A 23,298-nucleotide genomic window follows, 5' to 3' on the forward strand; every position below is an offset into this window, starting at 1 on the left:
GGGTGAGGAAAGCCAGGTTGAGATATAAAAACCAACCTGGGCAGTTTATTAGCGGGGGGTCTGACATTACCAGGTCCAGGCTCCCAGAAGAGGTTAAACCACCCAGTGTTTCGAGTGCACCCACCATGGGGTAAGGTCACACGCCTGCTTAGCCGGGCTGGTGTTGGGGTGCTGTTTGAGGCGTGGGGGGAGGTCTCTCCCGCCTCGTCTCAGATCCTCTGCTCTCAGGCAGCCTCCTTGCCTTATTGTGATGTGGCTTTTGCATTTCGACAGAGTATTTATTTAGTGCCAGGCTTGGCTGCTCTGTTTGCCTCTCATCTTTGCCTTGTCTAATGATGTTTGCTTTATGCCCCGGCCCTGATTTCCCTCACAACCCCTGCCCCCACCCCATCGTGCTCGAGATTTCTCTGCTGTTGCAGCTGCATGCACCGTCACGCCGAAACACGCCACTACCCCTTCCTCGCCTCTCACTTCCTTCCTTCTCTGCGCGCTTTGCGCTTGCCCAGCGCCTCCTACCTGCTGATCAGCCGGGATTCTAGGGAAGAGGTGAAATGTCAGAGCTGGTTGGTGGGGGGAATGTAAGGGTTTTTATTATAATGTTTCCCATCCAAAACAAGTTTTTTGCTTTTAAAGACTAAGACTTTTTCCCCCTCCCCCACTTCTGGCCCCGCTTCTTTTCAGGGGCAAAATGGAAGAAGGAAGACAGCAAAAAGGAGGAGGAAAAAGAGATGGGTGGAGACCCCCTTCCAAAACTAGAACATTTCAGTTTTTCCCTATAAAAAATTTACAAATTTAGGGGAAAAAAACAGTTTTCTGCAAAATATTGGGGGGGGGGGGTTGAAGGGGGAGAAGAAGGGAGAGGGAGGAGGAGAAAAGGCGATTTTTCCATCCTCAAATGTTTTAGAATGAAAAATTTTGGCCAGTTCGGCTAAATTGTAATGTTTCTGTTTTACAGGTGGGGAAACTGAGGCAGTCAGGAGAAACAGAACACGCCCAGAGTTAGGAATAGAACCCGGGTGTTCCGACTCCCAGCCTCTAAATCCTGGACATTATTCCTGACTCTGGGTGAGGAGGGGAATCCAGACGTGCCGACTCCCCGTCCCTTGTTCTAACCATTATTCACCCCCCGTGAACGGCGCCAGGTTCTAATGAGAGCGACGGGTGTGGAAGTGGCGTTCCCCCAAGCCAGAAACAAACCTGCCAGCTCTGAGGGTGCGATCGCTGCGGGGGTGAGATCCCCAATGCGACCCGTGCGGGGCAGTGCTGGCAGAAGTGCTCATGCACTGTGCTGGCCTGGCGTGCAAAGAGCTGTTCCCCTGCAAGTGCAATGCTCCACGTGAGCCATCAGGGGGAGTCGATGACTGGTGCAGGAAACTCATGGAGCCGTTCAAATGACTGGAGTCCTTCCCGGGCTTGTTTAACTGACCTCTTACCCAGAGCACTGGTTAATGCTACAGCTCACTTCTGTGCAGTGGAAGGGAATTAAAGGGTCGGGCTAAACAGGGGGGCACATTTCTACAGGCCACTTTCTCCCTTCCACAGGAGGGGATACCCCTCTCCTCTCACCCCCCGGGAGCTATGTTCTTGGTACACTTGCACAAGGGCTGAGACGGATTGGCCATGCACAAAGGCCTAATTGAGCTGAAGAAATTAACTTTCTAACCCCTTATCTCCAACGGGGGTGGGTTCTAAATCCATGTTACTGCACCAGGCTGGCCTCTCCGGGTTGTCAGATCCTGACAAGCAGGCGGGTGAGACGAAGTGGGAAGAAAACAGAGAAAAGTTCAAGTGATAACAAAGGAAACAAAGGGGAAGAGAGAGTGAGGTGTGTGCAGATGGAGAGATGAGGAATAGGGATGTCTGAACAAAGGAGAACTGGAACACTAATCCCTAGTCTAGTGAGCAGGGTAGCACCAGCCCTTGTGCCCCTTGAAAGGCATACGAGAGTGAGTGAAGGGGACTAATTGTTGAAACAAGCTCTTTGTGATGTACCATCGCAGCCTAAAACAGTCAATGGTAGCTCAGAAGATTTCAGGACAGCTTAGCCCAGGTCTCGCAGCCCCAGCGAAGGGCCCTGAAAATTTGCTTTGCCAGCCCGAGACATCGCAATGCCCTGAACGCTGAACTGTGATCCTGCAGGACACGCACACGTGGGGACCTAGGCTCTCCCTTCCCTGCCTGGACACCATTATTCACAGTGAGTCAGCCAGGCGCAGGCAATTTGGGAAAGGGGACGCTTGTCAGCTAGTTTTGGGCCTGGCCTTTCAATTTGTTTTTAATAAAGCGAGCGAGCGAGAGAGATGTACAAAACTTTACGGGAAAGGCTTCCAAGCTTTTTTCTGTCAGTAAAATTCTATGACCTCTGCTAGGTGGGAGGTCAGATTAGACAATCACATTGGTCCCTTCTAGTCTTGAAGTTTGTGGGCCAGATTCTCACCTGATGTAAATCAGCTTGGCTCTGCTGAAGTCCGTGGAGACGCACCGATCTATGCCAGCTAAGGTACGGGGCCTTTAATCTTGCTAGTGCCAAGTCATCTGGTGCACACCTCTGGTATTGCCTGATGTCCTCAGGTTGCCAGATATCAGGCTCAAGGGACTTGGGTCTATGGCATGGAAACATCCCTGGTCTTGGTCACTGATCTGGTGATGGACTAAGATCAGATGTCCATGCCAACTGGCCAGCTGCCTTGGAGTCTGTTTCATCTCTTGGGTATCATTAATTCGTCTGTGAACCCTTTTCGTTCCAGAGATTGGGGCAGGATTGAGGGGAATCCCTATCAAATGACACTTGTTTGACTTGTATGAAATCATACTTTTAAAAATATATAATATGCACATGTGCCTGGGAGATTCCCTTGACAATAGATGATGATAAATAAAAAACAAACACGGCAGGAAGTGAAATTAACCAAACTATTCTCCACTATCCCAGCCGAGAGCATGAAAAGTAAAGTGGGACAAATAGTTGAAAGGGAGAGAGCCTATTAAAATACTTTGTCTGAATGGTATGAAAGATGGAAGGTATTTTTGTTCATGAGGCACAGATAAATAGTTATAAAAGATTAATAATAGATGTTAGAAGCCTGTTATAGACATGAGTAATATATGTTCTAGACAGCTAGAAGCATGTCAGCAGATGGTGTTATAAGCAGGGCTGGTGGAAAGTTTTCTGTTGAAACTGTTCTCCAGTGGAAAATTGAGTATTTTTGAGAGAGAGAGAGAGAGAGTTTTCTGCAGAAAATTCAATTTTGAATTTTAAAAAAACCCAACTGCCTAGAAACTGAAATATTTTGCTTTAGAAATGACACCACAGTTTTGCAATTCCCATGACGCACAGCCTTCTTTGCCCCTGAGGGAAGGCAATAGTGCATCATGGGAGAGGCAGTTCAACTAGGGACCCTGGCTTATAGAGGAGAATGGGGGCACGAGACATTTGAACTACAAATCCCATGAGATGGTGTGGTGGCATTTCAGAATCAAAAAAATTTTTTCCAATGAAAAGTTAAAATTTTCCACAGAGAAAAAACCCCGTTGTGATAAACTCTAGTCATACACCATGGTTATAAGTGACTTATTGAGCTGTTGGAATCTATAATAGTTGATTAAAACATCTAGCAATCATTTATTAGACCTTCAAGAATGCATCATTAGTATAAAAAGTGTGATCCTAAAAGATGTTATTTGAATCACAGATAAAGATATTTCTTTTAAGTTTTATATTCATAGTGCCCCTCTAAGTGCTTTGATCCATGTTACTTTGAGTTAAAGTGAGTTGAATTTTGTTGTAATACATATACATACATACCAGGAAAACAAACAAACTATGGTTTCAACACAGGGGGGTTTCTAGAGAACAGTAACAGAGAACTTGAACACCAAAGCGATGGCTCCACACACTGACTGAGTGAGTGCTTGTTCTACTGCAACATGAACAAGTCTCTCTCATTAATTTCCCCCATTATGGCAGTGCCTAGATGCTCCAAATTGAGATGGGGTCCCATTTTGCTGGGCACTGCAAACACCCATAGTACAGGACAGTCCCTGCCCTGGACAGCTCCCAGCTGAAACACAAGGCAGATGAAGAATTGATTATTAAACCCATTTTACAGATGGGGAACTGGGGCCCAAACTGATTACTTGACATGCCCAAGGTCACACGGAGTCCGTGTCAGAGCTGGGAACTGAACCCAGGTCTCCTGAATCCCCGTCCAGTGCTTTAACCATTGGACCATTCATTCTCTCCTTATACCCTTGAACGGCTTCCTATACAAACCACCGCTAGCCAGCCGTACAACCAGCAGCAAACTATTCATTGTAAGAGGCACATGCCAACTAAGGGTGAGTGAACTGGGTTGGCTCAATTAGGAAGCCTCACCCCCACCAGCCAAACCTTCTTTTGAATGTAATATTCCCACCCCCTACGCTCTCAGCAGCCCTTGAACTTCTGTGCTCCAGAGCTGGAAGCAATGAAAGCTGCAAGAGAGACGACTCTGATGGGACTTCTGATCCAGTGGGGTATACCAATCCCAGCACAAGAACCACCTACTTGAGCGATTCCCCACCTGGTGTCATTCAAGGCTGGGATTATTCACCTATACTTCTGGGCACTGACCTGAAACGAACCTTCTGAGCTTTGCTCTAATTGAGGCCCGCTTAAGGCCATGCTGTCCGGGGCACAGAGAAGCCAGCTTGGAGAATTGCTCATCCCCATTAGCATTAGCATCGGATGCCATTAGGAACATTTGACTTGGGTTGTAAATTCTTTGGGGGCAGGACTGTCCTTGTTACACAGAGCCTAGCACAGGGAAGTCCTGGTACAAATAATATAAGGGATCAATGGTAATAATAAAAGCAACCCAAAAGAGGATGAGGCCCATCAGTGGGGGAAGGGGCAGAGAAGGATCAAGCCATAAAGGGCCATGCGGGGTGGATGGGTGAAAACCAAAGAGCCACAGCCCTGAACATGGAGGTTCACCAGGCTTTTGAGGCTTGTGCAGGGAGGTCTTCCAGCGCCCAAAGCTTCCTAGCGCTCAGTTGCACAAGAACTAGCAATACTAGGCATGAGCAATGTGACTATCCCCACCAGCCCCGGGGTCAGGTGCACGGAGAGGAATGCTGCTGCAGAGGACAGGAGACCTAGGTCCAATCCCTGGCTCTGCCGCTGACCTGCTGTGTGACCTCGGGCAAGTCACTTCTTCCCCTCTGTGCTTCTGTCTCCCCCATTGTATTCGGATAGTAAACTCTTTGGGGGAAAGGGCGGCTTTGTGCTACGGCTATGTACAGCGCCAAGCACAAGGAGGCTCTGATTTAGCCGGGATCTCGCAGCACTACCGCAAGACACATGATAAAGAACAGTCTGGAGCTTGCAGGTGAGTCAGGGACTCCATACTCCATTGGAGACAATTCCCTTCAGTTCATCCCACCTCCCGCTCTTCCTCTCAGTTCAGTTAATAGGCAGCCGGCTGGGCCGAGCTCTTATTAGGGTTTGAGGCTACACAATGACTCTGGCTTCCCGTCTGAGGGAGCGATTGTATCAGGGGCTGCCTGTGACACTGGCAGAATTATGTCATGTCTGGAGGATGGGATCATGAGGTGGAGGGGGTGGGGGCTGACTGAAAAGCAGTGGTGCCCAGCAGCAGGAACGCGACCCCTGTGCCTTCCCCACCGGAGATGGCGCTCCCCCAGTCTTTCCCTGCAGCCTCCCCGTGAGGGTCTCTCCAGATCTAGACCTGAACCGTTGAATGGAAAAGGCACTGAGAAGGAATGGAGCCTGAATAACAGAGGGGAGGTGCATGGCGAACCGCAGGGCCAAGGGGCCAGCTTCAGGCCTGGGGTAAGTGGGTGCAAATCTACTGACATCCCGGGGTTAATCCTGCATGCATCTGGAAGCTCAGGTTTTGGGGGGTCTAGGCTTCTATGCAGATTTGACTTCCATGGCACGTAGAGATCACAGCTCCATTGCCTTGCCTGGGGAACCCTGTCTTGTCCTGGTGCCATGAATCCCAACAAACGGGGAAGGAAAGCCGAGCGGCCCTAACTGACTTCAGGACTCCACTGTGCAAGACACTGTCCATACACAGTAAGAGACAGCTCCTCCACCCCAAAGAACTTACAGTCTGAACAGGGCGAGAGAGGAAGGACTGGTAGCCTCCCTTGACAGAGGGGACACTGAGGCAAAGAAAGATGAAGTGACTTGCACAAGGTCACGGAGCCAGTCTGTGGTAGAGCTGTGAGCTGAAGCCAGGTCTCCAGAGCCCCATGCCGGTGCCTGACCCATAACACCACCCTCTCTCAGAACAAGCCCGACGTTTCCCCGCTTCTTTGCCAAGGTGAAAGACGGGCTGCAGCCAGCTCATACAGAACCTCCTCCTCATTCTCTCAGATGAGAATCGGTATCCTAGCGAGAGCCGCGGCGGCTCTGGAGACTTTTACAGCCTGGCTGAGACGTCCTATGTGCAGCGAGACACCAGCCCCCGGGTTATCATTAACCTTATTTTCTATTTCTAGCGTCTCACTTTTTTTTTTTTTCCTTTTTTCTTTTTTTTAATACCCTTCTCCTGTACCCAAGACCTACAGGTTTAGCTCAAGACCTAGTTCCTGAGCCTTTTTGAGGGAGCTGCTCACTCCAGCACGATGCCCTGGGGGACTGAACAGCCCCTACCTGAGAGCACAAACCCTAGTGAGCAGCCATTCACATCTGACCTTCCCTGGAGTTTGAAGACACTTGGGGCGGAAGGGGTGGGGGGGAAAAGAGATAAATGCTTAGAAAAAAAAGAAGAGTTTGATTTTGCAGCGGAACCAAGCACTCGGGGCTCCTGCTGATTTCATTAAGAACTACAGGTGCTCAATCCCCCTAGGGATCAGTTCGACAGCGCTCAAGATGCTACAGAGATGGGCGTTACAGGAAGCCCTAAGACAGACAGAGAGGTAAGTTAGGTGCTCGCACACTAGCTGCTCCGTAACCCCCTTCGGAAACCCTGCAATCTGCCACCCCAGTCCCATAATCCTCCCCCCGCCAGGGGCACCCTGGCACACACCATCCAGCGGCCCACAAAGCAGGTGTAGTTCAACAGAGTTCCATCTTTATACAAGGCCAGATGATGCAAAGCCAACTCTGCCAGCTGCTGAGTTGAGCCCATCTCTCTGGCACATAGGGTGTTTGCCTGCATGACGGATGCACAGGGGTGGAGCATAGTTGGGAAGTCCAGCAGGGCTGTTTTGCCCTGTAACACTGACGAGCGGTGACATCCCAGTACACTTGGAAATGGGAATTTCTCTATTAACCCGGGGGAACAAGGGGACATTTGCTCCTGGGCACCCCTTACATCCTAGGACTTCAGAGGGACCTCTGTGGCTCACAGGCCTTGTGCTGTGAGGAGAATCGTGCCCATCCAGAGTCATGCTCCGACTGCTCAGGGAAACACAACAACATCCTTCCACTCACTCCTGCCACCCCCAGCACCTGTCTCAGACCAACGGACCTGTGTGTGTCATGGCTTTACACGGCGCCACTAAGTGTGAGAAATGCCACCAACTGGAGGGGCCATGAAGAAAGACTCACGAGGCAACGGGACAACATTATCAGACAGCGATTCGCTGAGGACGGTGCAACTCGGGACAGCTCAAGGCCATTCTCGGATGTATGACTTGGCTAAAAATCTGCAGCAAATAACCCCACGTCCCCATATTCCAATGTCAAGAAGCCGCCAAAGTACCATGTCAATAGGCGAGAGTCAGAGGGAAAAGTACTTCTCCAGGATGCATGCATAGCTGCCCTACATAGCTGTGATCTGGAGCCCACCTCTAATAAAAGCCACCCTGGCAGCAGACCCTGCCACTTACTGCCAGTGCTCCGAGCGATGGAGAGGGGGTGAAGAATGAAATCCCAGGTGGGGCTTTACCTTCCAGGTGGCTGTGTTCCTCCTGAAGTAGGCAAACATCCGCGTGAACCAGTTGTAGATTTCATTCAACGTTAGCTGCCTGTCTGGGGTCTCCAGGATAGCCTGGAATTCAGGGTGGGTGGGGCAAAAAAACCAAACCAATTACTCAGAAAGCATCAATCCCAGGAGTCTGTATCACTGATCGTGCCTGTCAGCAATAATGGGTGAGCTGTAGAAGAGCCAGAGGTTGATGGGGCTCACCCGTAGATCTTAAAGCACACAAGCACTGCAAACCTTGCTGTTCGGGTGCAGAGGGAGCGTCTTATAGACTCATAGATATTAAGGTCAGAAGGGACCATTATGATCATCTTGTCTGACCTCCTGCACAGCGCAGGCCACAGAATCTCACCCACCTACTCCTGCAATAAACCTCTCACCTATGTCTGAGCTATTGAAGTCCGGGGCGTGCGGCAGTTCAGTGGTGGTCTCCTGACTCCCAGCCCAATGCCCTACCCACTGGACCGTGCTGCCAAAAGGTTACACGTGCTGAACCAACTATCTAACTTCAGAGAAAGCTCAGCTAATCTTGCTGTCCAAAGAGCTAAATGGAGTTACAGTGGCAGAAATCACCCTTCTAAGCGAACCTTGTCTGTGTCAGGCACGGGCTTCTGAAGATCCCCACAGAGCGAAAGAGCGAACAATAGGAGTGCTCAGATTTGCATTTCTTCATTAGCATATTTGCATATGCAAATCAAAGGCTCACACATTTGATCCATGGGGCTAGAGGGGTTGAGAGAAGCTAACGGAGTGGCACAGACTATACCCAAAGCCCCAGAGCCTGTCCTTGGATTTGCTCCGTGGCATCTGTGCTCTGAATGCTACACAAATGGCCAGACAGCACAGAGCTACTGGCAGGGATGCTGAGTCCCTCTATGCCCCATCTCTCCTGGATTTTAAGGTGTGGAGTCCGTGGTGATGGCTGATGACCCTGGAGACTGGGGTTCCCCAATTATCCACAGAACAAGTATAGCACAGGCAAGGCCGGCCCCCCTCCCACACTGCATCAGGATGGATCAACACTATAGATGAAGAGAGGATCACCACCTTCATGGACCAGTTCTTGGGCCTCTCTGATGAGACTCTCAGTAAAAGCGGGCAACCAGTGCCCAGTGGTGTTGGTGAGGCAGATATCCACCCAATGGGAACTCACTTCGCAGAGGCAGGTCTTTAAATGCACCCTCATCATTTTTGTGAAATAAATATTACTATGAACAACTTACACGACTGAAGTGCCTTTTCCCTGAGGATCTCCAAGTCATCTGGAGACAACCAGAGCAATGGAGCTACACCAATTTACATAAGCTGAGGATCTGGCCCCTAAGGAATTAACCCTCTCCATGCTCCCCTGTGGAGTTTGTTGTCCCGATTTGCTAATGAGGGCCACGGAGATCACAAAGTGAGTCAGTGGCAGAGCTGGGGATGGAACCTGGAGTCCTGCCTCCCAGTTCTCAGCCCTAATCACAAACAGCCTACCACATCAGGACATAGCTGCCTTCACAGCTCCCCGGAGCTGGAGGGGGTTCCTCACCTGCCGGATGAGTGAGGCGTATGTGAAGGGCGGCCGGACGTCTGTGTTTTTGTAAAACTCATGATTCTGTGCAAGTTCTGGAGAGGGGGGGAGAGAGAGAGAGAGAGAGAATATGAAGGAACCGAATCTAGTAACTCATACCACATGAGCATCAATGACCCACCCACTGCTGCTCTTACCTGAAGATATTGGGGGACAGAATTTTTCAGGGTTTCTCCTGCGAATGGCCCCCATGGTCTGTAAGGTGGAGGAGCTGATGACGGATGGGCCCTGCCGCAAGGGAGTGATGGGGGCGGTGGCGGAGGTGGGGGGATGAGGTAAGCCATCTGGAAAGGTATCTGAAGTGCTCTTGGAGAGGGTGGCGCTTGAGACCAGGTTCAGCTGCACAGACAGGGGTGGAAGAAATTGAGAGCAGTTGGGAACGGACGTGGAGATGGTCTTAGGTAGGGAGAGCGATTCGGTTCCACGCTGACGGGAGGGCGCACAGGGCCCTCTTACCCAGGGGAATGGGCACTAAAGGAGAATCTCATGGATCAAACCAGCTACAGGAAAACTCTGCTATCAACACATTGCAGCTCCATGAGGGCCTGACCCAGCTCCCATCGCAGTCACTGGAAAGGTCCCCATGGGCTTCAGTGCGACTTGGATCCAACCCCAAGTGTCTTAATCCCAAAGCACTTTGCAAGCCAACATACCAACTATACCCAGGGACCACTTCACCCCCCGCCGAAATGCAGCCAGCTCTGAGTTGAGACTGTGGGCAGCCGCTGAACAGGACAGGAAGTGAAGCATTATGCACAGGAAGCAGAGACTCCTGCCTCTCACGGAAACAGCAGGTGGAATTCAGGAGTAATCACCGCAACGTGATCGGTGTCAAACCCTTGGCGTTACAGCTCACCTTAGAGAGGGCACCGCTAGAACGTCACACGGGGGCAACTCAGGAGGAAACACGACTGCAGAGTCATCAGGACTTACTCTCTGCAGCACGCAGGGGTTCCTTAGGGGTGTCTGACCCGGGTACTCCCCAGACCCTTGTGAGGGCTGAGCTAGGAGCTGGCGAGGGATCAGGTACCAAGATATTAAGGGCACTGCGTATGGTTTGCGGGGGATAGGTGCAATGATCCCGATTTCTGGCCTGGAATTTTGTTCAGTGAGCTTTTTAACGGGGACAGGGCACTGATGGGGACATGTTTGCTCATGCCCCTAGCCAGGTTCACTACTGAACAGGAGCAGAAGGACCTGGGGGGATGAAGCCATGAAAGTATAGGGAGAACAGGCGACCAACAGAGAGAGAGAAAAGCCACCCTTCCAACGAATAAACTCCTCAGGAGCACGGGGTGATGGCACCAAGCAGGAGGGAGCAGGCTGGGGGGAGGCCAGCATTCCCCAGAGCCTCCTTAACACAGAGGACGTCAGCACCTGGGCTTTTCATGAGCTATGCCCTGGTAAAGCATTGGATGGCTAGTACAGGGAGCAGCATGGACCAGAACCAAGCCCAGGCCCTCTAGGGCAAAGATCACCAGAAGCGGATCACTCGGGGATCATTGCTCCAAGGACATCATAACCAGGCTTGAGACACTGAGTATGTCCTTGACCCTGCCCAGTTTGGACTGCCACCATGCCACTAACAGGGACATGGTCTGCACGGCTTGGCTCAAACCCCTGGGCGAAGCGAGAGAGGAAAGTGGCGATAAGACATTGGGAATGGGCTTTGGAAGAGCTGGACGGGGATGGGTGGACAGATGGGACAGGGATGGAGGCACTGAGAAGAAGGAAACTCGAGGGGATGAGCGACAGATGGAGAAGGCAGGCTGGTGCTTACAGGTTGACTGAAAGGCTTCGGCTCCGAAGGTCTCATATGGAGGTGGGCCATCATTGCCTGGAGACGCTCGCTTTCTTTCGCCAGCTGTGGGGCGAAGCAGGAGGGAAGAGGTTACTTGTTGCTGCAGGGTAACTCCCAGGGCTCTCTAGCGCCCAGCTTCCCAGGGAGCGCTCGCTGAAATGCGCTTCTGCTGCAAGCTTCCTCTCTCATCCGTTGCTTGGCCCCCACATGCCTGGCACTGTCTGGCCAACGTTCCCTGAGTGCTGCTATGTGACAGAGCAGGGCTGTTCTCTTCCATCCCGGGGCCTTTCTTCTTCTCCCATGGCGAGAGGCTGCCGGTGCTGTGGTCTACACCCCCCGCTAGCATCTTCCCAGTAACACCGAACATTCCTGAAAGCCATGCACTTGGCCATGGGATCGCTTCCCTGGCCCCCTAAAGAGCTGCCTTTTCCTATTGGGGATGAAGACCCGGATGTGTGCTGACGGCTGCTGGAGTGTCTGCCTGCCATGCCCACGCCTCTGGCTGCACAGGAAGGCAGCGGCCCCGGCCCTCTGGCTGGACGGGCGTCGCTCTAGGTGCTGGGATGAAAAATCTATTGCAAAATAGAGTAATTCCATGCCTCTTTAGATGTAGATCCATCCACACATCTTCTCTCCTATCCATCCACCATCCCCTCCCACCCGCCAAACTCCTTCCCTTCTCCCACTCCTCTGTTCTCTGGGGCTGTCTCTCCACGTTTCCCAGGTGGCTGTCACTCCGCTCCGTATTCATGCCTCCCTCCTCCACCTGAGGGCCTAGTCCACTTCTCCCCATCCATCTTCTCGCTCTCTCCTTCCCATCATCAGCCTCTCCCGTCCACCCACTCTGTTCCCTACCAGTGAGCCTGTATTTCCCCTGCCCAGTGTCAGTGCATCAGATCCTACCTCTCTATTCCCACCCCCACCACACTCCTTCCCATTTTCCCCTACCTACCTGCCCACCCATCCGCCCACTGGTGCAACATTGCTTTAATTGTGTATGTTTGTTTTTCAGAGTGCGGGGAAGGGTGAAATATTCGCTGTGGCACCAGGAGAGATTTTGAGCTGTGGAGAGGCAATGGGACCTGACACCATCTCTCTACATGTCACCTTCCCTTTCCGCCACATCCCCTCAAACTTTGGGCCCCGCTTGCAATCCAGGAGGCACCCAAAGAGGCTACCTCCCCCCCCCCGCCCCTGCTGAGGAGGATCCTTCGCTGGGAGTGGAGCGGGAAGCCAGGGAAGGAAGGAGTTAAAAGCAGCAGCCGGAGCAGAGTTGGCTGGAAGTTTGAGCGGCTCCGACGCTCTCATTAGAGCTGACAGATCTCCCCTCCTGATGCAGACACTCTCTCAGCCGACACAGCGGGAGCGCCGTGCTGAAAACTTTATAATTGGTAGCTCTGGTGGCAGCTTCTCCTCTTCGCGCACAGAGCTTTCTGCTATCCCTTCAGGTTTTTTTTTCCCCCACCCCACCTCCTCCCTCCCCTCTCCAAGTTCCAGTAATTGCTTTCAACCTCTTGCTTTAGTGAGCGTTTGGGAACAGGATGGAATCACACGGTTTGACTCAGGTGGCTTTAGAATCTCAACTTCACTTTCCAACCAGTGCTCCAGGGAGTTTTTTTCTCTAATTTTTTTTTTTTTAAAATGTCCACCCCTTTCCCTCCCTCGTCCCCTCCCCGCCATCAGCTTCATCCTACGTTGCTTTAACTCCTGCCAGCACTCTGCATTACACCAGCTAGCCCACTCCCTCCTCGAGCAGAGCCTCCTCTGCTGCCCCCCCAGCACAGGTGTGAACTAGCAGCCAAGGCAACCTGGATAACAAGAGTACCCCCGGAGTCTGTCACACAAGCTCCAGGGCTGGTATTTCCCAGGAAAGGGCAGGCAGAGAAGCCCATGGGAGAAACTGTAAATAAAATGGCAACATGCGTGCACACCCCCCCGTGCAATGGATGCACACGTGTCACACGGCACTACAGTTCCTACCCACGGTCACACGCACCAGGCATCTTTGCATTCAGCACGCGTGCGAGAGATGTGGAGACCGTCGCCTACGTGCCGTATAGACACGTCATTAAAATACTCCGCATAGGCAGTTCTCATAGATTATCTCCTCCTCCCCTCGCCCACCTGGCACCACCCTGTCCCTTTACCCGAACTTGCCTGCGCTAATGAAAGCCTTCCGCAGCTGCTGCTTGCAACAGCTCCCCTGTCTCTCTCTTGCCTTGAGCCTCGATCGCTTCGCAAACCTCAGCGGAAAGCCTACATTTCTTCTGAATCGCCCTCTTTTGTTAACTAATTACATAAGGCACTTCTGGAGGGGGGAGTCAGCTTGTATGAAACGCACAGGATAAATCAAGGTCAAGATTTCCACAAACAGGGGCCTGACAGGTGAGCTCCGAAGTCTGCATTCAGGCACCTAACACACGGCCTGATATTTGGAAGTGCTGAGCACCAACCAGCTCTCCTGGCTTCAGGACGACTAGGATTTGGCTCTAGAGTCGGATACAGAATATTGCACTAGTCCCACGGGTTGCAACCGTTACGCAACATTCATGTACACATGGTGCCATAGATAGCAACACAAGCACACACAACACACTGGTTCCACTGTGCCAGTGTCAAACCCCCACATGCTATAGAAGCAAACGCACAGGACATGCAGCATCCTGGCTGAAATGTTCAGAGAAGTCTGCGGAAATCAGGTGCAATCCATCTTCCACTGGATTTCCACTTGAAATACCCAGCCTCCGTGCCTTATGTTAGTTACAGTGAGAGTCTCTCTTTTTTGATCAAGCCATTCGATGTGTTGTTTCATATGTACATGAATGTGTCATCTACCAAGGTTTGAGGGGTTGAGTCCTTCCCCTGCTGCCCGCCCACCCGCACCTGGTTTTGGGACAGGGCCCTTCTCCTTAAGATAGGTGTGCGACTGCATGGCAAAATGTGTGCCTAATTTTCAGGTGCAATTGACAACTATTTTTCTGCCCTAAAGGCAGCTATAGAAGATTGCACGTTGTTGTGGCCAAGACCTCCTAGATCTGCTCATCTGTGCCCGACAATAATTTGTCAAAGATCACGTTTCCTGGCTCTCTGTAAGTCACAGCCCCAAATATTGGGACTGTCCCTATAAAATCGGGACATCTGGTCACCCTAGACCCAGCTATTCCCTCCCGATGGAGAACAGTTTAATTCTGCCATTTATATCCAGGGCAAGTAAAGAGTTTGACTCAACACCACCCTTCAAGTCTCTTTGGTTTGCACCTACCTGTATTTCCAGCTGCTGCACCACTTGCATTTGAACTCGACACTGGGCCGTGCTTCGGTCATCAAGTGCGTGTTCTGTATTGAGGTGTCTAGACAGAGAAGGATGGATTTTATATCCCAGAGCCCGCCATGAAACACAGCACCTCCTACTGGCCCATGTCATAGAATATCAGGGTTGGAAGGGACCTCAGGAGGTCATCTAGTCCAACCCCCTGCTCAAAGCAGGACCAATCCCCAACTAAATCCGCACCTACCTACAGCCTGCAAGTACCTCTTATCTGTATTACAGGAGCACTGCAGGCCCCAATCTGCTCGTTACATTACAAGACAGTCCCTGCCCTGATGAGTTTGCAATTTAAACAGATAAGACAAAGCATGGGAGGGGAAACTGAGCCACAGAGCGGCAAAGTGACTTGGCCAAGGTCACACAGCGGGTCGTTGGCAGAGCCAAGAAGAGAACAGCAGGTCTTCTACCTCCTAGACCAGGGCCCTATCCCCTGGATCACACGGTCTTGCAGCCCCTTCCCCAACAGCACTTGGATCACCTCAGCTGTAGTTTGCCACAGAGAGTCCATTGAAATCCAAAACAAACAGTTGGTACCTGTGGAGGGTGAGCCTGCAAGCCAAGCCCCAGGGGAGGTGCGCGTATGGTACAACCGTTGGCTCCTTAAGCTCAGCTGGAGAATCCCATTTCCAGGATGTACCTGGAAAGACCGACTGCCCCCGAGGAGCAGGTTTCTAGGCAGACACAGGCAGCCTCGTGGGGATTCATTTGCATTCCATAAGGAACTCCCCAAAGGCAGGAGGTGGCGTTTATGAGGTGCTCTGCATCCTAGACTCTCAGTGCCTCATGAACATTCATGCATGAAGCCTTTCAAACTCCCCCAGGCAAGTAAATATTATCATCCCCATTTTACAGATGGGGAAACAGAGACCAAGGAGGGGATATAGCCAGGTCAACGGCAGAGCTGGGACTAGAACCCAGGGCTCCTGACTCAAGGTCCCATGCCTTACCCACAAGGCCCTCCCCTTCCTCTCTCTCTGCCATCAAAACAAAAACCTCATGGCCACCTTTGGCTGCGGAGCCTTCTCCTTACAAAGTCCCTTGTTGGGAAACGTGTATGGCATCAAAATGGCCCATGCTCGCTTTCACGGAAGAACATACGGGATCAGTCTTAGTCATGATTCCAGGTTGAGTGCTCCCTGCCAGCCAGGAAATCTCCTCCCTCAACCACATGGAGATCCCAGCCAGGAGCACAGACAGGCATGTCAGGACAGGCAGAGAAACCCCCGGATCTGGAACCCAGGGAGAGTGGAGATAGCTCAGTGAGAGGTGCTGGGCTATGGGCTCTCCCTGGAATAGGGGAATGCTTTGCTCTTCCCTGCCTCTCAGACTAGGAATCAATCCTGCCCTACACAGCTCTGACACATCTCTCCTCCAGGCCTCATCTTGCTAAACCCCGGGTGCTCAAAGCATGGCCTTCTGAGCCTGACAATGCAGCCCAAGTCCTGCCTCTCCCTCCAACTGAGGCACACGAGGAAAGCTGGCTCAGTGTGCTGGTGAGCGCCGAACGAGCAGGGATAATTCTCTGCCAGGGTGAATTCAAGGTGCAAGAAAACATTAGGGCTGCATTACGTTTTGATGTTTTAAATACACCTGCCACGATGGTGCTGTCTAAAGCAGCCCTAGGCCTTGCAAATGTGGGAACCCCTCGTTTCAGACTCAGCTGCAGGTGAGGGGATTTGGTAAAGAAACACAACATGCGGATCCCCATCAGCTCTGCTAACTAAACGAGCAGAGAGAGCGAGCCTCCTCAGCCCCGTGCGGCGAGCGCTCTGCACTGTCAGCAGCCTGCCATTGGTGTCTCCTCTCCCCTTTTTCTGAGCTCTGCGTCCCCCTCTTTTCCCTTCACCTCGAGCCATGCCGCTCTTCGGCCTCTGTTCTCTCTCTCCCTCGACCCTGCCACTCGACAGATCCCTGCTATCAAACCTCTCCCTCGACGGTCAACCAGAGCCATGCAACAAAACAGTAGAGAGCCTGCGCTCCTGGATGCTGCGGCGTTGGGAAACCGAGTTCCCTGGGCCGGGGGCAGCTGCTGCTGACAAGCCGACAGCAATATCAAAGCTAGAATTCGCGTGTCCCACGCTCCCCAGAGACGCTGTGCTGCACACTCCCCACTCCTGCCCCATTTGTCCCCCTTTGATCTCTCTCTCTCTCTCCAGTCTCCCTGATCAGTCAGTTCCATCCCTTGCTCTTCCCCTTCCACATGCTCTGGATCGTTCCTCTGCTCCCATCACACACGGTACCAACGGGGCGGGATCCTCAGAAGGTGTCAAGCCAGCCTAGCTCAATGGGCTTACTGGTACCAGCTGAGGATCTGGCCCACGGTCACCCGAGCTCCAACTTGCAGTGTAATTGTCCTGCTGCTGTAATGTGACCTAAGAGGGCAAGTGACGGGAAAACCCTGCTCTCTAGTACCTGGGATTTTACTTTATAAGGGTGACGTTTGGCATTTCTTTTATCGATCCATGACTTTAAAAAGTCCCTTTAGGGGCAGGTCAATCAGATCAGAAATAAGTAAGTCACCTGGCCTCGCACTGATCTTCCATCTAGGGCGGTGTGGCCCAATGGACAGGACACTACACTGGGTCTCGAGACATGGTTTCTATTCCCAGCTCTGCCGCTGGCCTGCTGCGTGACCTTGGGCAAATCCCTGCATCTCTCTGTGTCTCAGTTTCTGTAAATCAGCAGCAGTGATACTGACCTCTGCTGTAAGAACCACAGATGAAAAACACTCCGTAAGAGCTAAATATTATTAGAGTCCTCAAAAGCCTTTACAAACATGAATTAATTTAGCTTCCACTCTCCACCCCCGTGAAGTAGGTATCGGGGAAACTGAAGCACGGAGAGGGGAAGTAGCTGCTCGAGGTCACATGGGAGAGCCGACGGCAGCACCAGGAATAGTTTTATAGGTTATAAAGCCAGAAGGGACCATTGCCATCACCTAGTCTGATCTCCTGTACAACACAGGCCATACAACCTCCCTGAATTAACCCAGGCCTGAACTACAGCAGATGGCTTAGGAAAACAGCCAGGGATGGATTCTCCATCACAACCCTGGGTAAGTGCTCTAACCAGCAGGTGATTCTTCCTGCAGAAGCCACCGTAAGTCTCCTCAGGGATCGTATGTATGTGCAGATAACGGTATTTCATTTCTCTTGACTTTCGCTCCATCCCTTCTGTTCGGAACTCCCTGCATGCTGTGCCAAGCAACCTCCCTGTCTTCAGAGCCATTTAAAACTCATGCCTTCCAGGAAGTCTTGCGACAATAACCCACCGTGGTTTGGATGGTTGAACCCTCTCCACTTTCCAAGACGCACAGCTTTGGAAAAGGCGGTTTATCTGGGGCTCTATGAGCCCATGTCACACGATGGGCTAGGTTCTCACATCAGTGAGGTGTGTAATCCCATGGCAAAATGCATGTCTAATTTACAGGTATAATTACCAGACACACAAATCAGGTAATTGTATGTGCAAGTGACATTTGTGAGTGCGACCACAGTAACCACACAAGCAAATCAGTTGTGAATTGCGAGCACACAATGCATGCCTAACTTGTTAGACAGTCCAGGGCCAGATTTTCTATATCTGATTTAGGTTGCATGCTCCTAGGTGTAAAGGCAATGCCTCTATCCATGATGGAACCAAGCATGCTACTGGTATGCAAATGATGGTCACTTTGGTGACTCGGTTTCCGGCCAGGACTAGGGACAAAACACAGAGATACCATGGGAGAAGCTGTCCAGATGGAATCTACCCACCAACCAGCAGCAGGAGGTACCAGGATTCTCACTGAAAAGCCTGTTTATGGGAGATTCCCAGCCCTATCTTGCAAGAACATGATGTTAGGGACAAGCTTTCAGACTTGTATCTGAACTAACCCAACAAAATGTTTGAGTTTCTTTCATCACGACTACCTATCCAGCTGGAGATGGACTAGGGGTCTTTACTCCTTGCTCCTCTGCATGGTGGGACTAAGACATGAGTACTTCTGCGAAGAATAAGCTGTCAAGTGTTGTGGCATTCTCTGCCAAAGGAGGAAAGTGTAAAATTGAGGGTGGGGGGGATCTTATCTGGAAAGTGCTTTCATTTTTTCATCTCAGTGTCAGAAAGTTTCATTCTTCCCTTCTGTGCCCAGGGGTGGAGTTCCTCAAACTGCTCCAGCATGTATAAGAAGCCCAATAACTTGGGTACAAATTGGCCCCGTGGATTCAGATGCACCCAAAAATTCAAGCTGTTTGAAACATTTCAAATTTAAAAACGGAGACAAATTTTTTACAAATATCTTTGCAAAAATTCTTCCCCCTCTTTCAACCATCTCTACCCAAAACATTGGAGAAGCTCAGGATTCAGATGGGAACTTCACAGATGGTGCCCCACTCTGCATGAGTCAAACCAAAACCAGCGATCCAAACACTGCGGAGCTTCTGATCTAGTTTCAGTGATAATGGGTTGGGCCCATCCCTGCTTGCAATCTGCTTGTGAGGTCAGTTAAGTATTAGACCCATTGTACAGATGGGGAAACTGAGGTGCGGAGAGGCGAAACCTTACCTCAGGTCTGGTAGCAAGCCAGAGGCAGAGAAGGGAATAGAACCCAGGAGTCCTGAGTCACCAAGCCACTTGCTCTAACCACTAGGTGGAACCCCTCTCTGGTTCCTTAGCTACAGCAAGGCACAATGCCCCCGTCCTCTCCTCCTGGCTCTTTCCTTTGAATAAAGATGCTTTCTCCTTCTTAACCCATCTCCCCCGACACACAGCAGTCACTCTTCCCTACCCCTGATTGAGTCTGCCTTGGTATTCACTGCAGCTGGCACCTGTTCCACCCTCCGGTACTCCCTGCCTGAACAAAGTGGGGAGGCAGGCTCACGGCTGGCGAGATCGGCTGACACGCTGTTTGTAAAACTAAAGTCTTTCAGACACAAATAGACACACACACGCACAGTGCATCTCTGCCCCAACTCCCACAATATTCCCTTCAGTGCAAAGGGGGGAGGGGGGGAAAACACAAAAACCCGTCAGTTTCTTCTGATGTCTTTGCTAAAAATCCCGGCTACAAAGAGATCTAATTGCAAATGAACTAATTAAGTACACCTCTGACGAAGCGTGAAAACAATTTGTTTGACCCTGACGCTAGCAGAGGGCTCTTAGACAGCAGAGTTAATCAGCCAGTGACAGAGCCCACAAGCGGTGTCAGCAAGCTGCCGAGCTCCCATCTGTTTCTTTCTCTCCTCTCTTGCGCGTGTTCGCTCTCTCTCTCTCTTCCCCCCTTACTGAGGGTGAGCTGCTAACTTTCCTCATTTGTCTTCTCTCGCCCTCCCCCACCCAAGTCCTGTGATTTCTCTAGATCTCCTACAGTCTCTTCTCCTCTGGCACACACTCCCCCCATCCCTCTCACATGCCCCTGGATGTTCAGACTAACCGCCTTGTTATGGGATGGGGGGGCCCCAATTTGGCTTTTATGCTTGAATCTACAGTTCACCTGCTGGCTAAATTGAGGAGTTTCCAACTCCAAGACACAGGGAGTCCTATCATCCCCCTTGTACAGATGGGGAACTTGGACACAGAGACACTAAGGCCCAGAGTTTCCTAAAAAAGGGACGAGTGATTTTGGGGGCTCAATCTGAGACACCCCCCCAAAGGGGCGTGACTTTCAGGTAGTGCTGAGCCCTCTGGAAATCAAACCCCTGCAAGGTGCTAAGTTGGGTGCCCCTGCAAAAAATCACTAGCCACTTGTGGAAAAATCGTAACCAGAGGTGGGTTTTTTTTGTTTTTTTTTTAAGGCCACACTTGTGGCCTCTGAAGAGAGGATGAGCTCTGCCTAACCCCAGACAGTTGGAAGTCATGGCTTTTCTGACCTACCTATACTGCCCTCAGCTCGGGGTGCAGGTGCAAGGACCACCCCCTCCCTCTTCTGCCCAAAGCAGTACTGAAGCACAGGTTGCTAGCGACAGGTAGGGTCTGGACGGCTCCCAAACGCAGGGCAATTTGCAAACCACCACACTGGCTGCACAACCTGGGGGAACCAGGAATGAAACGACAGCCCTGGAGAGACACAGCAGGGGGGCGACCTACTTGACAAACTGTCCCAAGTCCTCACAGAGGGTTTCACAACCTGGCCACTTGCATTCTCCGTGTCCGTACAGAGGGTGGGAGCCGGGGTTCTCTTCATGAGAAGAGCTGCTGAGAGAGAGAGAGTGTGTGTGAGAGACGAGGGAGAAGGAATGAACCGTTACATTGGGGATCTTACACATGTCAGGCTGGTTACTGCAGTTCCAAAGAAGCTTCCAGACCAGGACCACCCCAAGACATTAACACATCTCCTAGCACCTTTCAGCCAAGGCTCTCAAATGCATCAGTCAAGCCTTAGGAGGCTGGTGAACATGATTATAGCTCATTTTCCGGACAGGTAAGTGGAGACGCAGAGAGGTTTAGCGACTTGCCCACGTAGCAACAGAGCTGGAAACAGAGCCCAGCTCCCTCAATTCCTAGTCCACTGGACTATGCTGCCCCCACTCCCTAAGGCAAACAATGGACCCATTAGCCATCTAGCCTTTTCTTAGACCTACAGGGCAAAATAAAAGGCTGCCCCAGCTTGGTTCTACCTGTCCCTCCTTGGCGTGAGCATGGCGCTCTGTCCATTGGGGAGAGAGTGGTGGGAAATGGGAGGCGAGACCTTGGTGGCCGAAAACGAGGTAGAGTTTGAAGTGTTGGTGGTCAGGTCGAGGCCCTCTTGCTTGATGCTGTCTTCTACGGGCTGGGTAGCGGTGACCTCTTTCCAGAGCTGCTGCAGGTCCGAGGGACACACAGCTACATGCCGGACGGGGTCAAGGGAGAGAGGAGGAAAAACACACGCAGAGAGACAAGGGTGAAGATATGGACTGGAGAACCACCGCTAACCAACAGTAACCTGTGCTGAGAAGAACCCAGTGCAGGGCAGCTTTTAGTTTCATTGAGGGTGGGTGAAGAACATCAGCCTGACAGCCCTGGAGGCCTAAGCGCTATCTAGCCATGGTGGCAGCAGCACCAGCTTCCCTCTCACTGCCTTGGCTATCGCCACAGGAAATTCAGTGGGTCTGGTTTGCAGGCACGCGAGGGAACCTTCCTTTCAGGTTTTGCTCCACGAGGCACCCAGACTTCCCCCTGCCCAAAGTTTTGTTCTGAGCGTGGGGGTCCAGTGAACCCACCGCTCAGTGGAAACGGCCCAGTTTCATCTATCGGTCTGTCCTGCCTGCCGGAGCTGCACACTTTCAACAGGCAGGTTCCAACGGTCATTTGGCCCTGGCCCCAGGCTTGCTTCAAAAGGATCATGAAGCTCTCGGAATGAGCTGGGGGGAGTTTCCAGTGCGTGACCCAAACCTGGGAGGGTCCTGAGTGAATCTAGGGGAAGTCGTGCCTTGCTCTGGCCTCTGCCCTTCACCCAGATGGGCCACCCCTCCACAGGCAAACAGGTCATTCATTCTCCAGGCAGAAGAACTCTGCCTTCTGGGCACGCATCCCTCGTTCCCAGCATCTGCCTGTACCACCAGCCCCACACAGGAACCTCTATCAGCCAGGGCATTAAACAGACAGGAACCATATACGCAAACTTAGGGCCCGGTCCTGTGCCCACTGATTTAAAAGGCAAAACTCCCATCGCCTCCTTCATTGGCAGCAGGATCGGGCCCTGAACTTACAGAATATACCTCAACTGCTCCTGTGCAATTTTACTGCTATCGAGTCTACGAATCACTGTTACCGCTCCTGTATAGCCCACGACGGTGCCGGAAGGAGACAGACTCAAGCGGGCCTAAAGTGGGTTGAAAACCACCCGGTGGCTACTAAAAGCCTCAGAGCTCGGAGGCTGCGTTTGTAGCAGCTTCGCAGGGGTAACGCCCACCAGGCCGACTGGAGCGGAGGGCTCGGGCTTTAAAGGACGGAAGGAGAGGGCGGAGGTTTGCCACGCGCTTTACCTTGTGGAAGGGTCTGCAGGGGAACGGTGCCTTGTCCCGGCTGAAGGCTGACCAGCCCTTGGCGCTGAAGGTTTAACAAGTGTTGCTGCTGAAGCTGTTGCATCTGCAGGAGCTGCTGCTGGAATGCCAGCTGTTTATTCCCCAACGGCTGCTAGGAGACAAAAGGGAAAAAAAAAAAAATCAAAACATTATTTTCGACACTGCAACCGAGGCCTTAAAGGGAAGACGGGCCCCGCAGAGCGCCACGGAGTGCTGGCTCCCGTCATCAGCCCTACGCCTGGTCAGCACAGATCTTTGTCCTAATTGCTGGTCCTCGGTAGCCAGTCAGCATGTAGCCAAGACAGAGTCTTTGATCTATCGGAAGAGGAGGAGAAGGAGGGGGGGGGAAAGAGGGAGGAGAGAGTGTGAGTGTGCGTGTGAGCTTGCTTAGAACACCCGAGTGCTCCAGCTCCATCTGTTCGATGAGTATTTCCAACGCCTGTGCATTGGGATCACGCAGGGGGCTAAAGAACACTACCGCTGCTTTGCGCTGCTATTCAGTGCCTGGCTGAGGCTCTCCACACGCCTTACAAACATTCGCCCATTGAGCTTCCTGGGAAGAAGGCAAAGTTATCATTAACCCTATATTACAAACGTGGTTACCAGGAGTGTTTTCCCAGGGCTGGAAAGAGGCCAAGATGGGTAAATAACATCCCTGTTTTATGGAGAAATATTTA

General features: G+C 51.7%; 1 protein-coding gene across 6 annotated transcripts in view; it reads right to left on the reverse strand.

Moving 5' to 3' along the window:
* The window catches only part of FOXP4 (forkhead box P4), a 142,193-nt gene that overhangs the window by 19,310 nt on the left and 99,585 nt on the right, over positions 1-23,298 (reverse strand). For 3 of the 6 annotated variants that reach the window (XM_073319688.1, XM_073319689.1, XM_073319693.1), the window contains 8 exons: positions 22,583-22,733; positions 21,236-21,440; positions 20,706-20,813; positions 14,574-14,661; positions 11,291-11,374; positions 9,648-9,849; positions 9,469-9,545; positions 7,902-8,003 (listed from right to left, as the gene is read on the reverse strand). In XM_073319688.1, coding sequence (XP_073175789.1) covers positions 7,902-8,003; positions 9,469-9,545; positions 9,648-9,849; positions 11,291-11,374; positions 14,574-14,661; positions 20,706-20,813; positions 21,236-21,440; positions 22,583-22,733 — 1,017 coding nt within the window. The remainder of the gene's footprint in view (positions 1-7,901; positions 8,004-9,468; positions 9,546-9,647; positions 9,850-11,290; positions 11,375-14,573; positions 14,662-20,705; positions 20,814-21,235; positions 21,441-22,582; positions 22,734-23,298) is intronic. The other 3 variants (XM_073319692.1, XM_073319691.1, XM_073319690.1) reach the window with 3 other exon arrangements.

This window comes from Lepidochelys kempii, chromosome 21, assembly GCF_965140265.1.
Source record: "Lepidochelys kempii isolate rLepKem1 chromosome 21, rLepKem1.hap2, whole genome shotgun sequence".
In the NCBI taxonomy this organism is placed as follows: Eukaryota; Metazoa; Chordata; order Testudines; family Cheloniidae; genus Lepidochelys; species Lepidochelys kempii.